This window comes from Dipodomys merriami, unplaced genomic scaffold (assembly GCF_024711535.1).
Source record: "Dipodomys merriami isolate MVZ:Mamm:240054 unplaced genomic scaffold, mDipMer1.0.p SCAF_45, whole genome shotgun sequence".
NCBI lineage: Eukaryota > Metazoa > Chordata > Mammalia > Rodentia > Heteromyidae > Dipodomys > Dipodomys merriami.
The window spans coordinates 5,773,523-5,791,880 of NW_027206013.1; the positions used below are offsets into that span (position 1 = coordinate 5,773,523).

Sequence of the window (18,358 nt, forward strand, 5' to 3'; positions counted from 1 at the left end):
GTGAGTGGGGAGGGGAGGACTGGCAGGCTGGGGGGGGGGGAGCTGGTCAGGGGATTGGGTCTTGAGCAGCTCAGCTGTTGGCAGGGTCGTAACTGACCTGCTCTGCCCTCCCAGGGACCTCTCGGGGCTCAGTACTCACAGCTCAGGGAGGTAGGACTCCCCGGCCGGTGTCTGGATGCTGGAGGCGCCCTGAGGCCTTGGGGCTCGCCGCTTTGTGGTCTCCAGCGTGGCATCCCCGGCCCCAGCAGCAATGCGGTTGGCAAGGGGACCTTCAAAGGTCACTCTCCTGCTGGAGGTGACGAGGGCTGGGGGCCGAGACTCCCTGTCCTGGCCAAGCACCTTCTGTTTCCAAAGCTCGGCACAGCGTCGGACTGCACGGTGGAGGCTGTGGGCTGCCTGTGACATGGTCAGCTTGTGCTCTGCCCTGCCCTGCCCTGCCCACTCCCCATAAGAAGGGGCCCAGGGCCAACCTGGATCTGCTGCTGGGCCTGGAGCTGTTGCCGGAGCGCCTTCATGCTGGCTGCAAAGCGCAGGAGTCTCGTAGCGCCCTCCTGTAGGAGCTGCTGGTGGTAGGCCTGCACTGCGCGCTCCAGCCGCACCTTTTTCCTCCTCCTCTCCAACACAAAGTCTAGCCATGCAGCCCACGCCTTCAGGAAGGGCAGCAGATGAGCCCCACGCCTCAGATTCAGGACTCACCAGCAGGTACGTCCCTCACTTGAAGCAGGAGCAGCCGTAGGAGAAGTTACCTTTGCCTGTAGTGACACGGCCCAGAACCACAGGGCCTGAGCTGTACTCTGCTGCTCTCGTCTCCTGGCCACCAGCTGTGGGCCGAAAGACCTGAGTTAGCCCAGGAGCCTACCTCAAGCCTGCAGGTCTGTGTCCTCTGGGCCCAGCTCCTAGGTAGGCATGGCCTGGAGGTGTGGAGCGCAGGAATGTGCTGCTGGTAGGGGGAGGCAGAAGGCTCAGCGAGTGGAGGCTCGGGAGGGCTACGGGGAGTTGACCATAGCTGGTGGGGCTCCAGCAAGGACAGCAAGAAAGAACTCCAGGATTTGAGGTTTTTTTGTCTAGAACATGTGACCCTTCCTGTTTTTGTTTTGTTGGTGGTGGTGGTGGTTTTTTGGGTTTTTTTTTGCTTTTTTGTAGGTCATGGGGCTTGAACTCTGGGCCTGGGCGCTGTCCCTGCACTCTTCAGCTCGAGGTGAATGCTCTACCTCGAGCCACAGCGCCATTTCCGGTTTTCTAGTTCATTAGAGATAAGAGTCTCACGGACTTTTCTGCCAGGGTTGGCTTTAAATGTGATCCTCAAATCTCAGCCTCCTGAGTGGCTAGTATGACAGGCGTGAGCCGTCGGCACCTGGCTGTTGTGTTGTTTTTTTGCGGGGAGAAGGGGCTTATGATCGCTAGGCAGGCACACTACTGCTGAGCCATTTATTTTTATGCTAGTTATTTTGGAGACAGGGTCTTACTTCCTGCCCCTGCCTGTGCCTCTATCTTACCTGTCAGGCTTCCTGGAGTAGATAAGATAATGGGGTGTGCCGCTCTTGACTGAGAATGGCTCTCGGGAATTTCTTGGCCTAGCCTGGCCTTGAACCATGAGCCTTCCAAGTGGTTGGGATTACAAGCATGGCCTTCTAGGGCCAGGCATTTCTGTCTTTTATCAAGCTCAGCAAAGACTTACACTCCACTTTACGTTGATTTTTGGCTATTACTCAGAGGTGTGGGACATAACGCTGTAGGAAGCGAAGTCTGACCCTGATGAGTCTGGCCTGCCAATGGCACTTGGAGGGAGCAGGACTGAAGGGGCAGAGGGACAGAGCTGTGGGCCAAGGCTGGTATTAAAACACCTGACTAGGTGTGGACGGCCAGATGCGGGCTGAGGATGTGCACCCCGTGCCTCTGAGCCTGCATGGAGAAGCAGGGAGGGTCTGGGAGCTTACCTGCTGTGTCCACTGGCGGAAGCAGGTCCGGCTGAGTCTCTGTGCCAGGAAGCGGGTGCCCTGCCATTGCAGTTGCTGCGGAGAAAGTACCTAGGGGTCAGGGGCCACACACACACACACACACACACACACACACACACACACACACACACACACACACACACACACACACACACACACACACACACACACACACACACACACACACACACACACACACACACACACACACACACACACACACACACACACACACACACACACACACACTCCCTGCCTCCCAGTCCTGTGTCCACAAAGGCACCTTCTGGACCCCATGCCAACAGCACCCCTGCTGGCTGCCTTGGGACCCCTTCCGGGAGCCTCCTGCCTCACCCTCTTCCTGGTACACTGCCGATGGTGTGCCTTCCACCGAGCCATGCCTGCCAGCAGCAGCTGCCGCCCGTGGTGCCGGGCTGCCCGCTCCAGCCGAGCTCTCTGCTGCCTGCGGGCCTGCCAGCGGCCAAACCAAGTCCGGAGACAACCTAAGACAGATGGCGGGCAAGCCAGGGTCGGCCTGGTATCGAGGCCGTGGGGGTGAGTCTGGCCTCTGTGAGGATAAGAATGCTAGGCCCCTGCCCACAGCAGCCACACACATGACAGGAGCCTGAGTCTGAGAGGACCAAGCCTGAGCTGATGAGCTGAGGCCCCATGGGCAGGCAGAGGCGCAGACCTCTGTCCCAGAATTCCATTCCAAGGATGGTGACACAGCAGGGAAAGGGACTTCCCAGGACTGAGCAAGAGCAGGATCTTTGGGGTCTTTGAACATCAAAGGATCAGCACAAGGAATCTGGGCTGACCTACAGGCAGCACTGGAGGGCGCATCCCTCAACACAACCCTTGGCCACACAGAACCACAGCTGCCAAGCTGCTTGGAAATCGGTTGGGGATAGAAATTTATGTTGAACAGTCCCTCCCCCAATTCATGTCCTTCCGGGAAGCTGAGAATGTGAACTGGCTTGGCAGCCCTGATGTAATGGGTTAAGATGATGTCATACCAGAGTAGACTGAATCCAATGTGTCTGGTGTCCTTAGAGAAAAAGACACCAAGACCCAGAAGAGACAAGCAGACACACAAGAGGATAGAGGCAGAGTTGGGGGGATGTGTCTACACTCCCCGCCCCCCCAGCATGACAAGAGTGGCGAACAACCAGAAGCTGGGGGGAGATGAGGAAGGCTTTTTCTTAGTGCTTAGGGATGAAACTCAGCCCTTTTTTGTTCTGGTCTAAAACCAGGACTTGAACTTGGTATCCGACTCTCTTGCTCACTGGCTGGCGTTGTACCGTAGCTTGAGCTATGCCTCAATCCCAGGGTTGGTTCTTTTTCTTTTCCAGACCTTCTAATTGATTTTGGACTTACAGCTTCCAGCACTCAAGGAATAGTGTCCTGCTGTTTGCAGCCTTCCAGGCAAGCAAGAGGGACCTGGCACAGCGGGCATACCACTCAACACTGCTACCAGGGGCCCCACTTACCCCTCTCCAGCACCTTCTGGGCCTCCCTGAGGGCCGCTGCCTCCTGCTGCCGGTAATAGATCTGCATAGACGCCACCTCCCTCCACTGGGCCAAGACCTACGGATGAGGACCTGTGATGTCTCCTGCCCCGCTGCCAGGTACGCGCGGGCTCCTCACGGGGTGAGGGTATTTATGTTTGGCTCTCCTGCCCCAGGCTCTGGACTTGTCTTTCTTTTTTGTTTCTTTTCTCTCTCTCTTTTTTTTTTCTTTCTTCCAGTCCTAGGGCTCAAACTCGAGGCCTGGGCACTGTCCCTGAGCTGCTTTTGCTCAAGGCTAGCACTCTACCACTTGAACCACAGCTCCACTTCCAGCTTTTTATGTGGAATTGAGAACTCGAATCCAGGGCTTCATGCACGCCAGGCAAACACTCTACCACGAAGCCACCTTCGCAGCTTCTGGACTTTCTTATAGAAGGACTTATATTTCACACCATGCCACAGAGAAGTTGTTAAGCAGAATGTATCCAGGGTGTATACTCCTGCATCTGAGACATACATAGGAAATCCAACAACACACACTTCAAAAAGAGCTCAAGCCAAGGGCCAGTGGCTCACGCCTATCATCCTAGCTACTCAGGAGGCTGAGATCTGAGGATCTCGGCTCAAAGCCAGCCCAGGCAGGAAAGACCATGAGACTCTTATCTCCAGTAAACCACCAGAAAACCAGAAGTGGTGCTGTGGCTCAAGTGGTAGAGCACTTGCTTTGAGCTGAAGAGCTCAGGGACAGTGCTCAGGCCCAGAGTTCAAACCCCACAACACACATACACACAAACATGGGGAGGGGGCCTGCTTCACAGTTAGAAACTCCACCCTCCCTTCCCAGCCCTGAAGCCAAGCAGAACCCCAGCCTCTCCTGGGGATTGGGGGAGGTTCACAAGTTGCCTGACAAGAGGCTGTAGTCTCCAGATGCAGCTGCTGCTCCCCCACAGAAGCTTCTTGGGTGTCAGGACTGCCCTTCCCCCAGCCACCTGAAGCTTCCCACAGGTGAACTTGCCTCTCAGGGATCCTGGCAATCTGTTTTCTTCAAAAGCACCTGGGGCCAGGGACGACCTCAGCCACACTGTTTCTGCTTAAAGCCCTTCCTTTCACAGCTAAGGCTGGCCACCCTTTCCACCCACAAGGGATTGGAGCGATGGCTTGGGTCATTTCCTGTGAAGACTAAGGTCCTTGTGTTTCTGGGATATGCTTTCCACAGAGCCTCTGCAGCGTGCAGGGGTCAGCATCCTCTCTGAGACAGGAGCTGGAGCTCCCAGTGGGAGTCAGGGATACAGCACACACAAGTTCTAGAAAGTACTTTGCTATGCTGGAAATGTGGCTAAGCTGTAAAGCCAACTGCCTAGCAAACATAAGGCCCTGAGTTCAAACTCCAGTACTATCCAAAACAATGATAACAAAACAATAACTAATTACTTCACTTATTACATGTCATGTTTTATTTTGATGGACATTGTGTGTGTGTGTGTGTGCACGTGCGCGTGCACACATGCACATGTACATGGGCTGGTACTGTAGCTTGAACTCAGGGCCTAGTGTTTTCACTTAGCTTTTTCACTCAAGGCTGGTACTCTACTACTTGAGCCACATGTCCATTTCCAGCTTTTTGCTAATTAATTGGAGATTAAAGTCCCATGGATTTTTTTGCCTGGGATGGCTTTGAATCTTAAACCCCAGCTCTCAGCCTCCTGAGTAGTTAAGATTACAGGCGTGAGCCACAGCACCAGCCTTTTTTTTCCTTTTATATTGGTATTGAGGCTTAAACTCAGGGCCTTGTGTTCTTGCTTAGCTTTTTTTGCTCAAAGGTGGCTCTCTCCCACTTGAGCCACACTTCTACTTGGCTTTTTGCTGGCTAATTGGTGATAAGAATCTAAGGGTTTGTCTGTGCTGACTTCAAATCATGATCCTCAGATCTTGGCCTCCTGAGTAGCTAGGATTGTAAGTGTGAGCAACCAGGTATTTGCCAAAGACAGACTCCTAATTCAGCCAAAATAAACACGCGCTAACACAAATGTAAGAGTGTGCGTTATAAGGAGAATCACTGGGGTTTTGCGTTTCTTGGATGTACTGTCTGGCTCCCGTTCAAATTCCACATCTTGGGGAGGAGAGGGGTGGGGTGGGAGATGGGAAGGGAAGGGGAAACAAAGGAGGAGGCTGCAATGCTTGATAAGAAATGTACTCATTTTCTTGCCCACGTAATTGTAACCCCTCTGTACAGTATTTTCACAATTAAAAAAAAAAAGACATCAAATTCCACATCTTGATTGAACATGGTCCCCACACCCCCAGTGACCAGCTTGCCTCCCTGCACCTCACCTTGGAACACAGTGTCCTCCGGTAGTGGACACACGCTGCCAAGGTTTTCCTGGCTCTATCCGCACGGGCCACAGCATTCTCTCTCCAGCGATGCAACGCCCACCTGCAAGGCAGGGGAGCCCGGGAGGAGGGACGGTGCCTCAGAGCACGCGTTCACACTAGCGTCTATACTCAACAACGCGTGCTCAGTACCCGCTGTGGGGAATCCCACGTGAGCACCCAGGACTCAGTAGTACCCAGGACCAAGAAAGAGCCTCACCCCCCAGTTTACACGCTACAGGGACACACACTGTTGCTCCAGGCAGTGACAGCACAGTGATCACAGTGTGGTAAGGAGACGGGGAAGCGGTTCTGGACGATGTTTTAGGGGACACCAGAAGAGAATGAAGGTGTCTAAAGTCCTCAGGGCCACGGCACATGGGAGGCTGAGAATAACCGGTGCTGAAGGGAAAGAAAGGAACGAGGCCTCCTGGGAAGGAGCAGCCTGGAACCTGACTTAGCAGGAAGCAAAGGGTGGGCTAGGGTGCCCTTTCGGAGTGAGCGATGTGGATGGATGGCCCACAGCGCCAGCCTCCTGAGTAGCTTAAAAAAAAAAAAAGCACCCAGCGGGGGACAGAGCCCGCAGCCCCTGGCTCACCGCAGCAGCTGCCTCCTGCGCTGGCTCTCCCTGGCGGCCACCTCCTGCAGCACGCGCCGCACCCTGCCCTGGTACTCCTGTGGGAGGACGAGACACACAGAAGCTGGGCCTGGGCCACACTCTCTCCTGCTGCAGGGTGGGCTCAAATGTGTGCACGGAGGCCCACAGCGCTCACAAAGGCTAGGGAGAGGCCTGAGGCCCCTATTCCAAGGCCAGCACTTTCCCACGAGGCCCTCACCTAAGAGGTCAGCTCCTGGCCATGGAGTCACTTTTGCTGAAGGTTGGCACATTTTTATTTTGCCCAGGAAGGATCCGTGGACCTGCGGCTGTCTGGGTCCCTGTTCTGCTCAAGGCTTACTGAATTGCTCTGGAGAGGGACTGGAAGAACAAGGAGACAACCATCTCCAGAAACTTCCCTGTCCCCTTAGCAGGGGGACCTGGAGGGAGGGGGCGGCACTTACCAGCCACTGCTGCAGTGGCCTGTGCAGTGTGGCGTGCTGGCCATGCAGGTCTGCTCGCATCAGCTGCAGCTGCTCGGCGGCCTGCAGTGCTGCACACTGCAGATCCAGGACAGAGCGGTCAGCAGGGGCTGAGGGACTGGTGTGTGCGTGTGTGTGCGTGTGTTTGTGTGTGTGAGTGATCCAGGACAGAGTGGTCAGCAGGGGCTGAGGGACGCGTGTGTGTGTGTGTGTGTGTGTGTGTGTGTGTGTGTGTGTGTGTGTGTGTGTGTGTGTGTGTGTGTGCGCATGTGTGCGCAGGTTCCAAGGGGCTCCACTTGACAGTCTATTTTTTTCCTTTGGTGTTGGTTCTATGGGTTTGAGCTGAGGGCCTGAGCACTGTCCCTGAGTTTATTTGCACTAGGCTAGCACTCTACCACTTGAGCCACAACTCTACTTCTGGCTTTTTTGGTAGGTTTTTTTGTTTTCCGGTCATGGGGCTTGAACTCTGGGCCTGAACGCTGTCCCTCAGCTCTTCAGCTCAAGGCGAGTGCTCTACCATTTGAGCCACAGCGCCACTTCCAGTTTTCTGAGTGGTTTGTTGGAGATAAGAGTCTCACAGACTTTCCTGCCCAGGCTGGCTTTGAACCGTGATCCTCAGATCTCAGCCTCCTGAGTAGCTAGGATGGCAGGTGTGAGCCACCGGCAGCTGGTGGTTTTTTTTTTTTTGTAAAAATACTGTAAGAGGGGCTACAGTAACGTGAGTGAGGTGATGAGCACATTCCCTATCGAGCCTGTTACTTCCTCACTTTGTTTTTCCCCTACCATCCCTTCTTCTCTCCCCTTTTTTGGTAGTTTTAGTGGAGAAAAAGAATCTCACAGGCTGTTCTGCCCGAACTGGCTTCAAACTATGATCCTCAGATCTGAGCCTCCTGAGTAGCTAGGATTACAGACGTGAGTTATGGAGCCCAGCTCCATTTGACGTGACGTGAGCTTGGGTAAAGTAGGGAGCCTCCTTGCACTTGTTGGGTCATCTACAGATACGCACTGCAAGAATCACTAACGAGGGCCTGCCTCGTAGTACGTGCTTGATCAGTGTTGTCTTCCACACTTTCTGCCCTTGACAGGAAGGTTCCTGTACAGGCTCAGGTCAGGATTTTAGCACCTAAAATCTCAAGGAGTCTTGCATCATCTCCCAATGGGGAAGCGACCCATCCTCATCTGCTGCCCTCTCTCCCGAGGCGGGTGGCTCCAAGTCACCATACTGCCAAGGAGCCCATCTGTCTGCTCTGAGTCATGCCAACAACACAGCTCCACCTATCACAAGCCACGCTTGGGTGGCACCTTACCTCCTTCCACTTGCTCCAGGCCCAATGCAGGAGTCGCGCCGAGTGGAACTGTGTGGCACATACCCTGCCCATCCTCCTGCGGGGAGACAGACGGAGCTCAGCGCAGAGCTGGGACCAGCAGGGGCCTCTTAGCAGGCCTGGCCCCTGGCTAGTATCTAAGTTTTGGGAGGAGTCCAGGCCCTCCCTGCAGGGCTGCCAAAGGATCTGAGTTCTCTCCCAGAAAAGTGCACCTATACTCAGAATCACACGGTTACAAAGAGGCACCAATGTTTAGGCATGATGCGCAGGCTGCTGAAGCCCACTGAGGAAGGGCAGCCAGGGAGAGAGGGAGCCAGATTCTCGGAGCACACAGGGGAGATGGGGGCAGTAACACCATCTTTATAGTGGACACACGGGCTTGTCTGACCTGCACCCTACAGCTATGTGGTCTGCTAAAAAACTCACACAGCACGTGGCCAGCTACGCTGATTTATCAGTATAGTCCCAGTCCCTGAGCATGGTGATTTTAAAAGGACCCCACTAAGAGGAGGTAGATGATGGTCAGGAGCTCAATCTACAGAGCACTCTGTCCTAGCTGGGATCCTGAGACTGGGACCCCAAGATATGGGCCTGGCTCCACTTCTGGGACTGACAGTCAGTCTAGGTAGACACGGACCTCGGATGTGCACAGTGCTGCTGTGCACAAAGCTGACACAACCTGGGAGGGACTTCCCAGGCAGAATTTGACTCACTCTGTCCGGAGCCCTCGGGCACTCTCCCTCCAGACCCAGAAAGCCTTCCTGAGCTGCCCCTGCTGGTAGTGGGCACGGGCTGCTGCCTGCCTCTCCCGCTCCTGGCGATGTGCCGCTGCCTGTCGGTGCCACATGGACCAGGCCCTGCGCAGAAGCTGCTGCTCTGCCTGAAGGATGGCCTGAGGCGGGTCAGGAGAGAGAACGAAGTCAAGCAGAGAGGGGATACAGAAGCCAGGGAAGAATCTTACAGGCCAAAGCAATACAGGCTGAACCAGATGCCAGTGGCTCACGCCTGTAATCCTAGTTACTCAGGAAGCTGAGATCTGAGGATCATGCTTCAAAGCAAGCCTGGGGAAGGAAAGTCTATGAGACTCTTATCTCCAATTAGCCACCAGAAAACAGGAAGTTGTGCTGTGTCTCAAGTGGTAGAGCCCTGGCCTTAAGCGGAAGAGCTCAGGGAAAGTGTCCAGGCCCACAGCCCAGAGCCCAGAGTTCAAGCCCCACAACCAACCAACAAAAGGAAAGGAAGGAAGGAAGGGAGGGAGGGAGGGAGGGAGACAGGGAGAGAGAGGGAGAGAGAGAAAGAGAGACAGAAGAGAGAGAGGGGAAGGAAGGGAGGGAGAGAGAGAGAGAGAGAGGAAGAGAGAGAGGGGAAGGAAGGAAGGAAGGAAGGAAGGAAGGAAGGAAGGAAGGAAGGAAGGAAGGAAGGAAGGAGAAAGAAAGCGAAATCCAGGCTGAGGAGGTACGTGGGTCAGAGGCTGCCTGTGAACTGCGCAGGACGGGTTTGGTTGCTGTCTGGATCCTGTTCCTGGCTCCTGAGTCAGAGGCGGGAGCCCTGAAGTGCTGGTCTGGCTTCTGGGCAACTTTCTCAGGGACACAGTGAGAGCAAGGGATGAAAACATGACTACCCCTGTCCTCGGAGATAGCTACATACCATTCTCTCTGCCAAACGGTTTTCTCGATGCTCAGACATTTTCTGCCACCAGAGAGCAAACACTTGCTTCTCTAATGTTTCTCTAAAGACAAAGCAACAACAACAAAATGAATATAAGAAAAGCACTTAAAAGTAAAACAGCCCAGCTGGGCACCAGTGGCTTACACCTACAATCCTAGCTACTCAGGAGACTGAGATCGGAGGATCACAGTTTGAAGCCAGCCAGGGCAAAAAATCCCAGTATGACTCTTATCTACAATCAACCACTCAGAAACCAGAAGTGGTGTTATGGCTCAAAGTAATAGAATACTAGTCTTGGGCTGGGAAGGTGGCTCAGTGGTAGAGCGCTTGCCTTGCATGCCTGAGGCCCTGGGTTCGATTCCTCAGCACCATATAAGCACAAAGAAAAAAGCCGGAAGTGGCGCTGTGGCTCAAGTGGTAGAGTGCTAGCCTTGAGCTGAAGAGCTGAGGGACAGCGCCCAGGCCCAGAGTTCAGGCCCCACAACTGACAAAAAAACAAAAATTAAAAAAAAAAAAAAAACCTTCAATAAATGAAGAATAACTTCTCAATCTAATCAAGTCAAGGGCATCTATGGAAAACATTATAGCTGACATATTTAATGGTGAAATACTGAATGTTTTTTGTTTTCTTAAAAGACTGTGAAAAGGCAACTATGTACTCTCTTGCCACTTCTACTTAAAGCTGCATTGGAAGCCCTAGCCTGTGAAATAAGAACAAAAGCAGAAATGCAATACAGATTGGAAAGAAAAAGCCAAGCTACGCTTATCTGTATAAAACCTGATTGTTTAGGCTTGAACTCAGGGCCTGGGCACTGTTTCTGACCCTCTTTGTGCTCAAGGGTAGTGCTTTACCATTTGAGCTTACAGCATCACTTCCAACTAGCTTTCTCTTGCTCTCTGTCTCTCTCTCTCTCTCTCTCTCTCTCTCTCTCTCCCCTCCTCTCTGTCAGTCTTGGGGCTTGAACTCAGGGCCTAGGCACTTTCCCTGAGCTCTTTTGCTCAAAGCTAGAGCTCTACCACTTGGATCCACAGTGCTAGTTCCAATTTTCTGGTGGTTAACTGGGGATAAGAGTCTCCTGGAAAAAAAGAAAAAAAGAGTCTCCTGGACAAGCTGGGCGCTGGTGGCTCACGCCTGTAATCCTAGCTACTCAGGAGGCTGAGATCTGAGGATCGCGGTTCAAAGCCAGCCCCACGACCGACAAAAAAAAAAAAAAAAGAGTCTCCTGGACTTTCCTGCCCCTGCTGGCTTTGAACTGTGATCCTCAGATCTCAGCCCCCTAAGTAGTTAGGATTACAGGCATGAGCCACTGGTGCCTGGCTTGTTTAGGCAATTTTTATTTTGTTTTGTTTTGGGGTTTTTTTGGGGGTCCGATCATGGGCCTGAATTCTGGGCCTGGGCACTGTCCCCCAGCTCTTCAGCTCAAGGCTAGCACTCTACCACTTGAGCCACAGAGCCACTTCCAGCTTTTTCTTTTTTGCTTATGTGGTGCTGAGGAATAGAACCCAGGGCCTCAGGCATGCAAGGCAAGCGCTCTACCACTGAGCCACCTTCCCAGCCCTAGGCAATTTTTAAAAAACAAACACTTGTCGGAATGTGATGGCTTGTGTCTGTAATCCTAAAAAGTGGCAGAAATCAGGGGGATCATGGTTAGAGGGCAGCCAAGACTGAAGAGTTAGTAAGATTCCCATTTTAATCAATCAGCCAGGCATATCTATATTATAGATATGCCATTATACAGGAGGCCACAGTAGGATGCTCAATGGCTGAGGCCAGACCCAGGAAAAAAATACGAAACCCCACCTGAGAAATAACTAAAACAAAAAAGGCCTCGACATGACTCAAGTGGTAGAGTTTCTGCCTAGGAAGTATGAGGAACTGAAATGAGACTCCAGTTTAAAAAATAAAAAAGGAAAGAAAAAAATACTAAACTTAATAATTTGGAAAGGTCATGGAATAGCCAGGCACTGGTGGCTCATGCCTACAGTCCGTGCTACTCAGAAGGCTGAGAAGTGAGGATCACAGTTTGAAGCTAGGGCAGAAAAGTCTGTGTGACTTATCTCCAATAAGCTACTTAGGAAAAGCCAGAAGTGGCACTGTAGCTCAAGTGGTTAGAGTTAGAACTCTTGAGTACAAAGAGGCTCAGGGACAGCGCCCAGGCCCTGAGTTCAGCCCCAGGACCAGCTAAAAAAATTTTTAAAAAGCTGGGCACTGGTGGCTCACACCCGACGCCTGTAATCCTAGCTACTCAGGAGGCTGAAATCTGAGGATCATGGTTCAAAGCCAGCCTGGGCAGGAAAGTCAGTGAGACTCTTATCTCCAATAAACCACTAGAAAACCGGAAGTGACGCTGTGGCTCAAGCGGTAGGGAGCTCGCCTTGAGCTGAAGAGCACAGGGACAGCGCCCAAGCCAAGTTCGAGCCCCACAACCAACCAAAACAAACAAAATCATGGAATACTATCAATTTCTATATAGTAGTAGCAAACAACTGAAAAACAAATTTTCAATTCCATTTAAAGTAATATCAGACATTAAAAGGATATTAGAAATAAATTTAATAAAATATGTGGAAAATATCAAATTATTAAACACTGTTGGGAAAAAAAAATCAAAGAAAATTTAAGAAAAGGAAAATATATCAATTTTAGTGCAATACCAAGCAAAATCCCAGGAGAACTTTTTGTTTTTTGGCCAGTCCTAGGGCTTGAACTCAGGGCCTGGGCACTGTCCCAAAGCTTCTTTTGCTCAAAGCTAGCACTCTACCACTTGAGCCACAGTGCCACTTCTGGATTTTTTCTGTTTATGTGGTACTGAAGAATTGAACCCAGGGCTTCTTGGAGGCTAGGCAAGTACTCTACCATTAAGCCCACATTCCCAGGCCCCAGAATTTTTTTTTTTTTTTTTTTTGCTACTGCAACATTTTTATTTAAAGCATCATTTTAGCTGTGCTTTGGAAAAGAATTTTAGACCTAGGCTTCAAAAGACATAGGAAAATAATTCTCTTAGAAATCAATTTTTTTCTCCTTAATCTCATTTTATCATATTTTTTCTGATGGCTTTCTGGATATTCTTTTTTTTTTTAATTGTGAAAATACTGTACAGAGGAGTTACAATTACATGGGCAAGATAATGAGTACATTTCTTATCAAGCATTGTAGCCTCCTCCTTTGTTTCCCCTTCCCATCCCTTCCCATCCTCCCCCCCACCCCCACCCCCACTCAGTTCTCCTCCCCCCCACCCCAGAATTTATTTTTAAGATACTGGCAAATTCAGTTTAAACTTTATCTGGGAATGCATGCAGACGTAGGTTAGATAATACTGAAGGAGAATAAAGTTGAAGGATTTTGAAATGTTCCATGAAGATAAGTAGTCAAGAGTGAGTAATAATAACATAAATGGATGAGAAGATAAAATTCAGTGAAAGATACGAATTCCAGGGTCAGCAACAAACCGCCAAGCCAATTTGTTTATTTATTTATTTATTTTTGGGTCCGGTCATGGGGCCTCAACTCTAGACCTGGATGCTGTCCCTCAGCTCTTCAGCTCAAGGCTAGTGCTCTACCACTTGAGCCATAGCACCACTTCCGGTTTTTTTCTTTTTGCTTATGTGGTACTGAGGAATCGAACCCAGGGCCTCATGCATTCAAGGCAAGCGCTCTACCACTGGCCACCTTCCCAACCCATGCCAAGCCAATTTGTTAGAAATAGAGAAATCCCCTGATGGGGTATGGATTACCCAGAGGTGTAATTTCGACATCAATTATACAAACTATTTAACATCTGTGCTTTTAAGTACATACAAATTTCATGTCAATTTTATCTCATTTTCTGTAAATCTTACTTGAGGCTAATAAATTATCATTTCTGGTTATAATTCATGGGACTCCACTATATATTTATGTGTATTCATGTATGTATGTATGTATGTATGTATGTATGTATGTATGTATGTATGTATGTATGTATGTATGGGTGTGTGTGCATATATATATATTTATATGTATGTATATATATATCCTGTTAGAAACTGGTAGCTCATGCCTATAATCCTAGCTACTTGAGAGGCTGAGACCTGAGGATTGTGGTTCAACACCAGCCTAGGCAGAAAGTCTATATAACTTTTTTTTTTTTTTTTTTGGGGGGGGGTCCGGTCGTGGGGCCTGAACTCTGGGCCTGGGTGCTGTCCCTCAGCTCTTCAGCTCAAGGCTAGCGCTCTACCACTTGAGCCACAGGGCCAATTCCGGCTTTTTTCTTTTTGCTTATGTGGTACTGAGGAATCAAACCCAGGGTCCCAGGCATGCAAGGCAAGCGCTCTACCACTGAGCCACCTTCCCAGCCCTCTATATGACTCTTATCTCCAACTAATTACCAAAAAGTGGAAGTGGAGATGTGACTCAGTGATAGAGCTCTAGGCTTGAGCAAGAAAACTCAAAGACAGTGCATAGGCCCTGAGTCAAGCCCCACGACTGACCAAACAACAATTTTTTTTTTTTTTTTGTCGGTTGTGGGGCTTCAACTCTGGGCCTGGGAACTGTCCCTGAGCTCTTCAGCTCAAGACTAGTGCTCTACCACTTGAGCCACAGCACCACTTCTGGTTTTCAGAGTGGTTTATTGGAGATAAGTCTCACAGACTTTCCTGCCCAGACTGGCTTTGAACCCAATCCTCAGATCTCAGCCTCCTGAGTATGAAGATTACAGGCGTGAGCCACCAGTGCCTGGCAAAAACAGAAAAAAACGTATCTTAAGAGTATAGAGGGCTGAGAAGGTGGCTCAGTGGTAGAGTGCTTGCCTGGCATGCATGAGGCCCTGGGTTCCATTCCTCAGTACCACATAAGCAGGGGGAAAAAAAGCCAGAAGTGACGCTGTGGTTCTGGTGGTAGAGCGCTGGCCTTTAGCTGAAGAGCTGAGGGACAGTGCCCAGGCCCAGAATTCAGGCCCCCATGACCAACCAGAAAAAAAAAAAAAAAAGAGTGTATAAGACTAGATATTTGGACATTACTAAATATTAAACCATGAATATTTACTTACCAAGAGAATCACAAATCAAACCAATTCTGAAGACTAGAGGGATTATTAATATTTTGCACTAAGCATTTGGACTTTATCACTTAGTTTCTATGAGGACCTATGACAAGGACTATTATCAAATTATCTGCTTACATTTGGGAAGATGGAGGCTCAGAGGGATTGGTTTTCCCTGGGTCACAAAGCTGGCCAGTGCCAGAACAAAGGTCTGAATACAATTCTTTGTGAGCTTGCAAGATAGACGCACTGTACTCCCTCATGAACCAGGAAGGTGAGAACCTGAAAAACTAAGTCACCTAAAAAGTCCAACCCACCAAGGCAGGCCAAAATCAAGGTCAGGTTTCATCATACTTCAAGCCTTGTCTCCTGTCCGCTCCCTGTCTGCAATTTGCCCTTGCAGCCTTTAAACACTCAAGCCTGCTTCCCCAGCAGAAAGCCTTTTGGAGGTTCCTCTTGTTTGTACAGAAAATAACAGAGTATGTGCATGTCTTAAGTACTGAAGTCATTTCTGGATTAGATCTTGTACAAGGTTCCTTGTACAAGATCTTGTACAAGAACAGGAACCAGGAAGAGGAAGCTGCTTTCTTCCAGAGAAGGGAGAAATGTTCTCTTAATACCACCCCCAAAAAACATTTCTGTGGACTTTGTGCTCAGGAATGCTGGAGTTCTGGGTGATCCCCTCAAAGCAGTATCTCCAGATTCAATATCACACCCCTTTCTCTCTCTTATCATCTCTCCATCATCCACAACTGATACATTGTATGTAATATTGAAAACCACCACTTTACTAGCTCCACACATCTGTTCAAGCATCTGGCCCATTTTCTGTCTATAGCATCAGTCTGGATCCTCAGTCTGCTGTCCTCAGCTTTTTACCCTGACCATCTATCTAGTGACTGCCTTACTCCTTTGGCTCACAGGAAACCCCCCACCCCATAATGCCATGCTCCCCTGCCATACTCAGCACTGGCTCTGAGATATTAGAAGAAATTGTGGCATGGATCAGTTGTGTGGGGTATTGGGATTTGAACTCAGAGCCTCTTGCTTGCTAGGCAGGTGCTCTACCACTAAGACATGCCTCCAGGCCTGGAATTTTCAGTATTTTCTTTGTTTGAAGTCAATAAATTTTTATTTAATCATTTTCACATATTGTGATTCCTTCAGTGCCCATCAAGGTGAGTATCAAGATTTCTCTTGATGGGCTGGGAAGGTGGCTCAGTGGTAGAGCGCTTGCCTTGTATGCCTGAGGCCCTGGGTTCAATTCCTCAGCACCACATAAGCAAAAAGAAAAGAGCCGGAAGTGGTGCTGTGGCTGTAGTGGTAGAACGCTAGCCTTGAGCTGAAGAGCTGAGGGACAGCGCCCAGACCCAGAGTTCAGGCCCCACGACCAGACCCCCCCCAAAAAAATATATATATATATATTTCTCTTGAAATCTAAGATAGCCCTTTTTGACAGAAACAATTCAAGTCACACCACTGCTCAGGAGGATGAGATCTAAGATCAATTGCTATGTCCAATTGGCCAACAAAAAGCTGGAACTCACATAGCAGACAGAGCACAGGTCCAGAGTTCAATCTCTAATGCCAGCAAGCACACACACAACAGAACTGATCGCCCTGTCACAAACCTTTTATTAGAGCTTTTCTTATCACGATTATAGAAATACTGATGACAACTTCAAAATCCCACAGCTAAGGTTTTTGAAATGTCATTCTTCAAGCCAATTATTTTGGGATCCTAAAAAGATGAATTATAGAAAGCTCCTGTAATGAATAAAATTACAGACTTTATTCATTACTATTAATACTGATGGAACACATCTCCCTCATTGTATATTTTGACCCATGAGCTTAAAACGTTACAGCTCTCATTGTCACCACTGCAATACATTTACTGTGATGAAAGCGCAACCTTTGTCTCAATTCAGCCTCACGGACAATTCTGGACCCTGGTCAACACTATCAATGCTTTCTTATACACAGTGTATCTTCTTATCAGAATGTAAAACTCCTAGAGAGTCATTGGAAAAATATTCCCCATCATCATCAAGTAGAAAGCACGTGGACTTTGGAATGGAGAACTGAGTGTAAAATCTGGTTCTGCCACGTACTCGACTGAGTTAGCATGGGTAGGTCACTTATCATTTTACACCTGTTCTCAGGACTGCTGAGAGGAGGAGACTATTAGTGAAGATAAGGTGAAAGGAGCTTTTATGTATGCTCACTTTCTTCTACCATATAATGCCACCACAAGGGCTGATCACAGTTATGGATTCAAAATTTCTTCACTGCGTTCCACTGACATGTAGTGGGGTCCTGCGCTGAGCAAGACCTTTTTAATTTTGTTGATGACTATAGTTTCAACACTATAAAAAGCCAGTCTTTAAAAAAAAAAAAAACAGGTCTTGTAGCACAGAAATTGTTTCTGGGAAATCATACTCAAGAATGTCTGCCAGTGTGATGCATAGTCCCCCAGCCCCGGCTCTCCTCCAGAATGCTAATGGATGGCCTTATGGAGCTATCAGCAGCATGAAATGAGGACAGGGGCATGGCTCACAGGCTATTTTGAAAATACTTACAGTAAGGATGGACAACACTTTTCTCAGGAGTACTGGCTGTCCTTTCCCATTAGATGAAATCAATAAGCCCACATTATTGAGAACCCAGGAAGAAACAGCATCAGGGACCGGGGGAGGGAGAGGCAAAGTCACCAGGTTGTATGCCTGGCAGAGTTAGATTGGAGATGTGTGGTCTTGTGGAGATGGGAGCCGCCCAGCTCACCTGTGGAAACGGACAGCTCTGGCATTGAGGATATAATCCTGCTGGTGCCGTCGCCAAAGTCTGTTCCAAGTGTGGAATGCAGTGGGCATGGCTCTCTGCTGGAAATGACGGTCTGCTCTGGCCTTCAGGAGCTGAAGTAAAATAATAAATAGCCTTTTGTGCTTTGTTTTTCTTTCAAATGAACTCTCAGAGTCTGTATGTGTGTGTATACGAGTGCGTGTGCACACGCGCACATCAATACTAGGGCTTGAAATTAGGACTTCATGCTTTCTTGTCTTTTTCCCTCAAGCCTAGCCCTCTACCATTTGAGCATGCCTAGGCTTGGCTTCAAACCATGATCCTCAGACCTCAGCCTCCTCAGAAGCTAGGATTACAAGCATGAACCACTGTTGCCTTGCAAAAGCCATAGTCTTAAGGGAAGACGGCTTCCTACACATGAAAAGTGGAGGAGAAACTCTGAAAATACGGTATTTGGTTTTGGCCAACATGCTAGATGAAAAATGAAACATGGTAGATAAACATTACTTCAATTACATATGGTCTTAGCACATTTTCCTATGTTATTTAGATAAATATTACAGATCCAGTTAGATAACTATATATATATATATATATATATGTAAAAACTATATCTATATGTATAGTAT

At 49.3% G+C, this 18,358-nt stretch overlaps 1 protein-coding gene and 1 non-coding gene across 5 annotated transcripts in view; both read right to left on the reverse strand.

The window, feature by feature from the left end:
- The window catches only part of Sfi1 (SFI1 centrin binding protein), a 63,150-nt gene that overhangs the window by 2,229 nt on the left and 42,563 nt on the right, over positions 1-18,358 (reverse strand). For 3 of the 4 annotated variants that reach the window (XM_069994480.1, XM_069994477.1, XM_069994478.1), the window contains exons 15-26: positions 17,712-17,842; positions 9,886-9,967; positions 8,952-9,130; positions 8,221-8,296; positions 6,435-6,511; positions 5,798-5,900; positions 3,449-3,545; positions 2,313-2,461; positions 1,938-2,012; positions 747-821; positions 471-647; positions 140-396 (exon numbers count right to left, since the gene is read on the reverse strand). In XM_069994480.1, coding sequence (XP_069850581.1) covers positions 140-396; positions 471-647; positions 747-821; positions 1,938-2,012; positions 2,313-2,461; positions 3,449-3,545; positions 5,798-5,900; positions 6,435-6,511; positions 8,221-8,296; positions 8,952-9,130; positions 9,886-9,967; positions 17,712-17,842 — 1,478 coding nt within the window. Of the gene's footprint in view, positions 1-139; positions 397-470; positions 648-746; positions 822-1,937; positions 2,013-2,312; positions 2,462-3,448; positions 3,546-5,797; positions 5,901-6,434; positions 6,512-6,895; positions 6,992-8,220; positions 8,297-8,951; positions 9,131-9,885; positions 9,968-17,711; positions 17,843-18,358 lie in introns of all 4 variants that reach the window. The other variant, XM_069994481.1, reaches the window with a different exon arrangement.
- On the reverse strand, positions 16,785-16,920 carry LOC138808534 (small nucleolar RNA SNORA1). The gene has a single exon (XR_011366483.1). It is a non-coding gene; the product is annotated as a small nucleolar RNA SNORA1 (small nucleolar RNA).